The sequence below is a fragment of the Mandrillus leucophaeus genome, unplaced genomic scaffold (assembly GCF_000951045.1).
Source record: "Mandrillus leucophaeus isolate KB7577 unplaced genomic scaffold, Mleu.le_1.0 Scaffold922, whole genome shotgun sequence".
Taxonomy (NCBI): domain Eukaryota; kingdom Metazoa; phylum Chordata; class Mammalia; order Primates; family Cercopithecidae; genus Mandrillus; species Mandrillus leucophaeus.
Window position 1 is genome coordinate 244,679 of NW_012110053.1, and position 10,336 is coordinate 255,014.

At 48.5% G+C, this 10,336-nt stretch overlaps 1 protein-coding gene across 4 annotated transcripts in view; it reads left to right on the plus strand.

Annotated features, from left to right (window-relative positions):
* The window catches only part of IKZF4 (IKAROS family zinc finger 4 (Eos)), a 27,569-nt gene that overhangs the window by 1,620 nt on the left and 15,613 nt on the right, over positions 1-10,336 (plus strand). The window contains exons 2-4 of one of the 4 annotated variants that reach the window (XM_011970006.1): positions 5,738-5,789; positions 6,938-7,035; positions 9,092-9,241. In XM_011970006.1, the coding sequence (XP_011825396.1) occupies positions 9,155-9,241 (87 nt within the window). In that variant the 5' untranslated portion in view covers positions 5,738-5,789; positions 6,938-7,035; positions 9,092-9,154. Of the gene's footprint in view, positions 1-5,737; positions 5,790-6,937; positions 7,036-8,700; positions 9,242-10,336 lie in introns of those variants that run through there. The other 3 variants (XM_011970008.1, XM_011970009.1, XM_011970007.1) reach the window with 3 other exon arrangements.

Here is a 10,336-nt window from a genome sequence, read left to right on the forward strand (position 1 = left end):
GTTAGCCAGGATGGTCTCGATCTCCTGACCTCGTGATCCGCCCGTCTCGGCCTCCCAAAGTGCTAGGATTACAGGCTTGAGCCACCACGCCCGGCCAACTTTTTTTTTAAGGTCTCACTATGTTGACCAGGCTGGCCTACAACTCCTAGACTCAAGCAGTCCTCTTGCCTTGGCCTCCCAAAGTGCTGGGAGTACAGGTATGGACCACCATGCCTGGCCTAAATTCCAGTTTTGAAGTGTTACTGGATTAAACAGGATTCTTTAGAGTATTTGAAGAGTTTTAATCACTTGTGATGTCCGTCTTATTTCAGGCTTTCGGAGCCACCACATAGAGAAAACCTCACTTTCTCACATTTTTATCACCAATACTTAGAGCCGTGAGAATGTTTCTGTGGAAAGGGGGGTGGTAGCTGATACCTGATCTCCTCTTGGAAATCAGACTCTGGATTCGTCCTCACTGCTGCCTGTCAGGGAGCCTGGTGGGAAATCTTCTGTCTGGAAACGATGCCCATTCCTGTTCAAATGTGTTATCATGTTGGTGGGAGAAAGCCAGGGCCATGGAGGACTCTTGTTTATGCCAAGTGGATTCAAACAAATGGGGAAGAGCTAGGCACAGTGGCACATGCACCTGTAGTCCCAACTACCCATGAGGCTGAGGAAGGATTGCTTGAGGCCAGGAGTTTGAGGCTGTAGTGTGCTGTGATTGTGCCCGTGGACAGCCACTGCACTCCAGCCCAGACAACACAGTGAGATCCCATCTCTAGTAAATATAATAAATAAGAACAGGGAAGAAAATTTGTGTCTCCAGAGGTTACAATGACCAGCGTTTCCTCCCTCCTCACAGAGATATTCCTTTTGAATTGGAACACTGATTGTTTCTAGTTGCTTTGTATTCAGCTCAGAGCTCAATTTACAGTACATATGTGTCTACCCCCCCATCACGGAGTGACAGTTATGTTGCTTTATTTATTTATTTATTTTGTGACAGAGTCTCACTCTGTTACCCAGGCTGGAGTGCAATGGCGTGATCTCGGCTCACTCCAACCTCTGTCTCCAGGGTTCAAACAATTCTTATGCCTCAGCCTCCCAAGCAGCTGAGACTACAGGCGCGTACCACCAAGCCCAGCTAATTTTTGTAGTTTTATTAAAGACGGGGTTTCACCACGTTGGCCAGGCTGATCTTGAACTCCTGACCTCAAGTGATCCGCCTGCCTCAGCCTCCCAAAATGCCGGGATTACAGGTGTGAGCCACCGCCCCCGGCCGACAGTTATGTTGCTTTAAAGCCAATCTCCTTCCAAGATCTTTGATCTAAAACTGTCTCATGTAACTAACTTCCCTCTCCTTATACCTCCTCCTCTTGCAATGTGTCTCCAATTGGCACTGCCTAATTTGACCCAGTTCCTCTAAGGAGATACTAAGATCTGCCTGGCTGGTTAGGCAGGGGAGGAGGTGCTTTGAGGGGTAGAGAGTAGGAAGGCTGGGCGGGATGTGCTGCAGGGAGACTTGAGCAAAGAGTAAAGTACATCTACTGATTTGCTCCTGGTTTGCACAGAAAACCAGGACTGAGAACAGCAGAGTTTCAATCCAATACCCTCTCACTTCCAGGGTTACCAACTTGGTACAACTTGGTATTAAAACCAGCGCGGTGGCTCACGCCTGTAATCCCAACGCTTTGGGAGGCTGAGGAGGGCAGATCACCTGAGGTCAGGGGTTCGAGACCAGCCTGGTCAACCTGGCAAAACCCCATCTCTACTAAAAATACAAAAATTAGCTGGGCGTGTTGGTGCACACCTGTAATCCCAGCTACTCAGGAGGCTGAGGCAGGAGAATCACTTGAACCCGGGATGCAGAGGTTGCAGTGAGCCGAGATCATGCCACTGCACTCCAGCCTGAGTGACAGATCGAGACTCCGTCTCAAAAAGAAAAAGAAAAAAAGAAACAAAAACCCAGCTGGAGGCAGCTAAGTACTGATTTTGCCCAAGATGTGTCACAGAGCACATGTTAAGAGCAATTAAGCAGGAAAACTCAGCTTGCTGTTAGAAAGAAAGTCCAACTCAGAAAACAACTCCTTCAGACCCTTCTGGAAATTGTTTTGGGGCCATTTGGGCAGAAGTCCAAGAATGAGATACACTTCCTGAGCCAGTGCTAGCTGAATGCTATGCTTCACCTGTTCTGCCCACCTAGTGCTTGTCTAGCCCTTCATTCGTGGAGGCATTAGGCATACTGCATGCACACACATACACACACACAAAAAAAAATACGAGCATATTTCTTCCTGTAGAGCCAGCTCGACTTGTTCTTCCTTTTAAAGTAACAGACCCCACTCCCACAGGGATCACACCAAAGGAAAAGATGCCTTACCTGATGTTAGAACCAGGGAAAAGAATTAGCCAAGTGTGGTTGTCCATGCCAGTAGTCCCAACTACTCAGAAGGCTGAGGCAGGAGAATTGCTTGAACCTGAGAGCCAAACTCATGCCACTGCACTCCAGCCTGGGCAACACAGTGAGACTCCATCTCAAAAACAAAACAAAAACAGGGAAAAGCAAGAAAACCCATGAAAGCCTTGAGTAGCCTGGCTTTTGAAAGATTTAATAGAAGGAGGACACCTCAGAGAGGCAGGCAACTTGTGTTCTTGTTCTATTCTCACCATGAACCCTGGGACAAGTAACTTCACTGCTCTCAGCCTCAGTTTCTCTCAGTTTCTCTAAGCAGAAAACAGGAAAATCCTGCTCACTCTTGCCTCTCCTGCATGGGGAGGTGTGTGAGGGAAGTTTCAAGTGGCACTTTGGGTTTTTTTTTGTTTTGTTTTGTTTTCTTTCGTTTTGTTTTGTTTGAGACAATGTCTTGCTCTTGTCGCCCAGGCTGGAGTGCAATGGCACAATCTCAGCTCACTGCAACCCCCGTCTCCTGGGTTCAAGCAATTCTCCTGCCTCAGCCTCCCGAGTAGCTGGGATTACAGGTGCACCCCACCACGCCCGGCTAATTTTTGTATTTTAGTCGAGATGGGGTTTTGCCATGTTGGCCAGGCTGGTCTCGAACTCCTGACCTCATGATCCGCCCACCTCAGCCTCCCAAAGTGTTGGAATTACAGGTGTGAGCCACCACGCCCAGCTTCAAGTGGCACTTTGAACTTTGCATTCTTTTTTTTTTTTTGAGATGGAGTCTCCCTTTGTTGCCCAGGCTGGAGTGCAGTGGCGTGATCTCTGCTCACTGCAACCTACACCTCCCCAGTTGAAGCAATTCTGCCTCAGCCTCCCAAGTAGCTGGGATTATAGGGGTGCACCAACACGCCCAGCTAATTTTTTTGTATTTTTAGTAGAGATGGGGTTTCACCATGATGGCCAGGCTGGTCTCGAACTCCTGACCTGAGGTGATCCACCCACCTCGCCCTCTCAAAGAGCTGGGATTACAGGCGTGGGCCGCCACGCCCAGCTCAAGCTTTCCATTCATTTTGAAAAGCCCCAAAGGGCAATTATGAATCTAACGATTTGGAAACGAAAGGGGCCCTTAATACCAGACTGCCCTCCTTTATCTTTTGATCTCTATCTCAGGTTGCATGGCTAGTTCCAGAGAGTATGAGTTCTCTAACAACTGTGGACTTGGGCTCTTCTAATCATTGTTCCTAAGGGACCCTTCAAGGAACCACTTATTATTGTGGCTTGTTCTAGTGGTCTGGTCCCAAAGTTCAGTCCATCCCAGGAAGGATGTCAAGAAAAGAGGGTTAATAAACTTAGAGAATTTTTTTCTCTATGCCCTGGCTTCCTAGGGAAATAGGGTTGATACTAGGAATCTCTCTGACAAAATTTAAGAGAGAATTGCTTTGTGAAGTGAAGGTAAGCCCATGTTTCAGGTTTTCTCATGAGCCTTTAAAAGGAGTCTCTCAACTCCAGACAAGAACTGGGTGGGGGGCAGGAAAACAGACACTTTCCTCTGTGTGGCTTCCTGCACCCCCTCACCCCCACCCTCACCTCTCTCAATATACCATTACAAGCAAACCAAATTTTTATCCGTCTGCCTCAGTGAGATCCTTCAAAAAGACCAAGAATCCCCACAGCAACTCAGACTGTTCCCTTGCCCCATTCTTGCTTCTGCCTCTGCCTCAGGGTGTTTAGTTTTCATCAGATGAGTGGGGGATGAAATTTTTATTTATTTATTTATTTATTTATTTTATTTTATTTTGTTTTATTTTATTTTATTTTTTGTGACCGGGTCTCACTCTGTCGCCCAGACTGGAGTACAGTGGCAGGATCTCGGTACACCACAACCTCCACCTCCTAGGCTCAAGTGATTCTCCTGCCTCAGCCTCCCAAGTACCTGGAATTACAGACTCACACCATCGCCCAGCTAATTTTGTTTTGATTTGTTTTTTTAAGAGACGGAGTTTTGCTCTTGTTGCCCAGGCTGGAGTGCAATGGTGTGATCTCGGGTCACTGCAACCTCCGCCTCCCGGGTTCAAGTGATTCTCCTGCCTCAGCCTCCCGAGTAGCTGGGATTACATGCATGCACCACCACGCCTGGCTAATTTTTTTTGTATTTTTAGTAGAGATGGGATTTCTCCATGTTGGTCAGGCTGGTCTCAAACTCCTGACCTGAGGTGATCTGCCCGCCTGAGCCTCCCAAAGTGCTGGATTACAGGTGTGAGCCACCAGGCTGGCCGCAATTTTGGATGTATGTAAATTTCCACCAGATAGATTTTTTTTTCTCTCCTCCCACAGGCTCCTAAAGAGATAATTCATTGCAACAAATTATCACTTTTAAGTGCTCTCAGTTACTGATTGTTTAATACTCTACTGCCAATTACTGCTTGCCTTCCCTCAAATAGACTTTAACCTTCATTTTAAATTCAGACTCCCCCCCCCTCCTTTTTAAAAATAAGCATAGCAGAGTAATTGATGAGAGGGTGGGGATAACCATTTACAGGTTTAATTTGTTTATCACACCTTCAGTAGAGGACTTATCACTGAACCCTGAGTGGGCTGCTCTTCTCCATCTTCTACTTTTCCTGTCACCATCCCTCACACAACATACTCCCAGACAGAATCCTTTGAATGACTGAACCCAGCTTCTTATTACTACCCCATCTTTAACTGAGGTATAGAGCCTCTGAGGGGCTGTTTCTTTGCCTCCTCAGGGCTGAGGTGTAACCTCCACCTACATACATGGTCTAATCTCAGAATCAAGGACCACTCTGGATTAAGATAGTGTCTCCACCTCAGAGGCTGGGGAGGCCTGCAGAAGTTGTAAATTGGAGGAAATAGTGGGGTTTGTAAATCAGGGTACATTGTCTTTCATCAGGACAAAGTGTAAGGTTTTTCTTGGAAACAGGGTCTCACTTGGTTACCCAGGCTGGAGTGTAGTGGTAAGATCACAGCTCACTGCAGCCTCGACCTCCAGGCTCAAGTGATCCTCTCACCTCAACCTCCTGAATATCTGGGACTACAGGCACATGCCACGATGCATAATTTATTTTTATATTTTGTAGAGATGGGATCTCCCTATATTGCCCAGGCTGGTCTCAAACCCCTGGGCTCAAGCGATCCTCCCACCTTCTTCCCAAAGCACTACGATTACAGGCATTGAGCCACAGTGCCTGGCTAAGGTTTTTCTTCTTTAGGATAGTATCAGACCATGCTTAAGTGCTCCTTTAGGTATCTTGCTAACTCAAGAATGTTAAAGAGAAGCCTCCTCCCTTCCCAGAGCTATCTTCTAATAGCAGCTATTTTCTCTTTCAACAGAATCTCTTTAAAATGGACATAGAAGACTGCAATGGCCGCTCCTATATGTCTGGTATGCCTTCTGTGTGTTCTGTTTGTTAGGGGCTGGAAGCAGACGCTCTCCTGTAAAGCAGAGCAGAGAGCCTTCAGCCTAGGCACATAGCCTCTAAATGTCCTAGTCACACAGCTAACTCTCATGCTTGGTGGCCGTTGGTAGTGTGCAATTATTTTGGTGATCTTACATTCCCTAAATAGTAATTCTCTTTTCCAGACTTCTTGGGGGATGGAGGAAGGGAATAGGAGGGGAATATGAGCGGACATCATTAGAAGAATAATTTGAAGCAAATAGATGGAAAGAAGACGTGGTTCCTTCTCCTTTGCTCTGAAGTCACCAGCCAAATATGAAATCCTGTTCTATCCAGATAGAGTGGCACAAGGTTTCAAACCTCAAAGGCCTGCGAGGGCCAGGTGGTTGTGTGAATGAGTGAAGTAAAGTTAGGATAATAAGCAGAAAAGAATGGTGGGGGCCGTCATGAAGTAGAGAACATATGTCCCACTTAAAAGGACAGCAGCTTTCAGTGTCCACTAGAACTTATCATGCAGGAATGTGTATCTAGTGTGGCCAAAACTTCTAAATGTTTAGGAGAAATCAGAAATCCAAATTTTTATATGAAATGTCTCCATTTTAAAATAATGACTCAAGGCTGGGCACGGTGGCTCATGCCTGTAATCCCAGCACTTTGGGAGACAGGCAGATCACCTGAGGTCAGGAGTTCAAGACCAGCCTGGGCAACATGGTGAAACCCCGTCTCTACTAAAAATACAAAAATTAGGCCAGGCACAGTGGCTCACACCTATAATCCCAGCACTTTGGGAAGCCAAGGTGGGCAGATCACGAGGTCAAGAGATCGGGACCATCCTGGCCAACATGGTGAAACCCTCTCTCTACTAAAAATACAAAAATTAGCTGGGCATGGTGGTGCATGCCTGTAGTCCCAGCTACTCAGAAGGCTGAGGCAGGAGAACCCGGGAGACGGAGGTTGCAGTGAGCCAAGATCATGCCACTGCACTTCAGCCTGGCGACAGAGTGAGACTCCATCTCAAAAAAAAAAAAAAGAGAAATAATATAAACCAAAACTCGGTTTTGATGTGATGAGTATCCCTATCAGAAACCCAAGCATCATTGTGGAAATGACCTATAGCTTATTTTTTACTCTAAAGTAGGACCAATGAAGGAATTATTGGCATGCACTAAAGGAGATAGCAAGATGGGTCAGACACACATATGAGAGTCATTGGCAACACCCGGGTAATGTAAGGTAAGATGTTGACTCTGGCCCCTTTCTTGTTTAAGGAGGGAAGGAGTTGGAATGGGTAAAGGCATTCAATACCTGCCACATGCTTGACAGAATGACAGGGATCAGGCAGACTCGTTTAATTGGAACACACTTTATTAGAACAAAAGTCATGGCGCTTGTGAGGAGCGAGCCAGTCCTCCTACCTCCTGCTCAGTTAAGCCTATTCAGAAAACCACTACTGAGCAACAAGTACACTTGGGACCCTGCTTTAGTGCTGGGGAACACTCAGATGGATAAAATCCAGTCCCTGCCATAAAGCAGGCAAATGAGAAACTACAAATCCCGTGGAGCTCTTTTCAAACCTGTTTATGGAGAATACTGGATACTCGTGGAAAACTGAGGTGATTTGCTTCACCATGCTATGAAACCAAGTTTTCCCTGCTTTCAGCAGATTGGCATTTCCTAGATAAGAAGTGGCCTTTGCACAGGATGGTTTCTGAATGGAAGTGGAGGCCAGGAACTCCTCCTCTGTACTTTGAGAATTCTAGATGTCAGCAGCTACCTTAGAAAGGGAAAGGGGAAAGTCAAAGTAGGGCTACCATTAGCTCTGAAAAGTACCCCTCTTAGGACTGGGCAAAGCTGTGCTCATCACTGACCCATCTCTCCTGGAAGAGTCATATGGAAGCAGAAGGAAAGGCTGCAGCACGCAGCCCTCCTGAAGCACACTGCGAACCTCCACAGGCCCCCACAGTTCTTCTGTTCCACACCAGGTGACCTTCCCTCATCAGGCCACTTGATGAAAAGGGTATCTCTCCTGTTCTTCCAAGAGATTTGAATTCCTCACAGAACGTGATTTAGAAAATCCTTTTCTCCCCTTTTCTCTTTTTAAAGCTGCAGATCATTCCCTTCTGGGGCAGGGAAAAGGGGGAGATAAGCAGGCATCTATTAATTTACGACACAGATAACCACCCCCTCCATTTTCCTATCTTTCAAGGGAAACAGAGTTGCTCAAACCCAGCTCATGCCATTAATTGACTAAGCAGTGCTTGCCCCGTTTCCTGAGACTGTTAAATGTTTAAGAGAACTTTGGTAGAAAGGGATTCAGGGGTAGGCAACCCAAAGTTTCACAGCCCCTCCCACCCCCAAATTCTTGGAATCAGAAAATGTAGTCTTCCAAAGTAGGTCAGTTTGTCAGTGAGCAGCTCCTCTGAAAGGGAAGGGAGCAGAGGCCTTGTCCTGATAGAGGGCGGATTCATCCAGGGCTTTCGGCTGCTGGGGCCCCAGGGGCACAGGAGGGAGGGGAAGTGGGGAGACCATACCAGCCTTTTTGCCTGGGATCTGAAAGGTCTCAGGGCCACGGAGCAACACTAGCCTGACACCAGACTGCTGGGCCCTCTGGCCGCTGGAAAGGAGGAGGCTGTCAGTCCCCAGATCTAGAGAGCAACCTTCCTCCTGGAGGAGGAGGGAAAGAGTTTGGTGGGGGAGGGGCTTTCTGCCGATCTGAGAGCCTTGAAGCTGTCCGTGTCCTGGGCCCCATGACCTCTGGGGCCTTGGCTTCCCCAGCTGGCAGAGGATTGGGCCTTCCCTGGGGCCCCCCCTTTCTCCCTCCCACCCGCAGGCCCATCCATCTCTCTCTCTCTCTCTCTCTCTCTCTCTCTCTCGCTCTCTCGCTCTCTCGCACACACTCTTGCCTCTCTCAGGCATTTGTTGTGCAGTTCCTCTTTGTCTGCTGGGCACGAGGGGCAACGGCATCTGCCTTTCCCTCCCTGTGCACACACCCACCACCCACCCCCTGCACTGTCTTGGAAAAGGGATGCTGTAGCCTAGCATCTCCCCCACCATATACACATATACATTCTCTCCAGCCCCCTCCCCAAGCACATCCAAGCCTGCTCTCCCCTCTCCCTCTCTCCCTCTCTCTCCCTCTCTCTCTCTGTCTCTCTCACACACACACACACACACACTCAACACACATACACCCTGGGCTGAGCTGCTCTTGCTGGCTACAGCCGTGGGCCTCTGCTCACCGTGCCGCTGCTGCTGCCTGCGAAATGACGGCGGTTCCCCTAACTTCCAGGAATCCACGCTTCCTGGAAGGTGAGTGGCTGGGCTCACCCCTGCCTGCCACTGAGACGCAGACATGCATACACCACCCGCACTCCCTCGCCGTTTCCAAGGCGGCAGCCGCGTTCGCACCCCAGGGTCTCACCGGCAAGGGAAGGATAATGTAAGTTCAGGCAGAAGGCGGCTAGTGGAGGGAGGAAGGGGGGTGCTGGGGCTAGGGAGCCAATTCAGTAACTACTCCCAAGCCTGAGGAGATGGAGAGGATGGGGGCTGTGTGTGTGTATGTGTGTGTGTGTGTGCGCGCGTGTGTGTATGTGTGTAGCGGGGGAGGGGGCGTTCCTCCTTATACTTGCGGAGGATGGGAAAGGGTGTTTGGTGTTGCTAAGCAAAGACGGCGACTTGGACAGTGGGAGCCTGTGGTGACATCTTGATTAGGCCTTGGGGATAGAGGTAGAGCTGCCTGGGGTGAAATACCGAGACAGGCCTGGGTGGGAAGGGGTAGTGGAGAAAATCAAGGTAAGGAAGAGGAGCCTTGGCAAGCAGATGCCTCAGCCTGGAACAGAGATCTGAGGGGCCTCAGCCTCCTCCCCACAAAAGAGCTGAGGATGGGCGTCTTTCTTTGCTCTTCTACCCACTATTCCCTCCTAGCAGGCTAGGATCCTGCCACCCTGGAGCCCATGGTCAAGAAAGGGAAAGCAGTTATGATGAGGTCCCTTGCAGAGAAGTGTGGAGGTTCTCCAAGCTCATGGCTATTCCCTAGATGTAGCCACTATGTAAAGGTCTCAAGGAAAGGCAGCAGGAGTGGAGGGCTGACCTCCTTTAACATGTGAAACACCTTTAGCTTGTGGCCTGTTTCCCAGTTCCTTTCTCTCCCTCCTACTTTTCAGCCTTTACCTACCTCCCAGTTCCTCTGATGTGAACCTCATGATTTGGCTTTGCCCTCTGGGGGTTCAGCCAATCTATGATGACTTTGAGCAAGAACATTTCTCAGAGACCTAAGAGCAGCCTTAATTCTTGGCTTTGACAGTCTGGGATTTCTTGGGAGTCCCAGACTTTTGAAATTCCCATACTGGGGTTTCTGGGGCTGAGAGAGGAACTGCTAAACTTCCTAAATCTTACTCTAGTCCCCTTCACCCGAGCTAGAATTCAAAATCCTTGGTGCCCACGAAAGCCTTTCTGACTCCTGAAACAGATTCATTACACATATATATTAGCCCCATGAAAGTAGACTTGAGCCTGATTTTCCCCTTACCTTAAT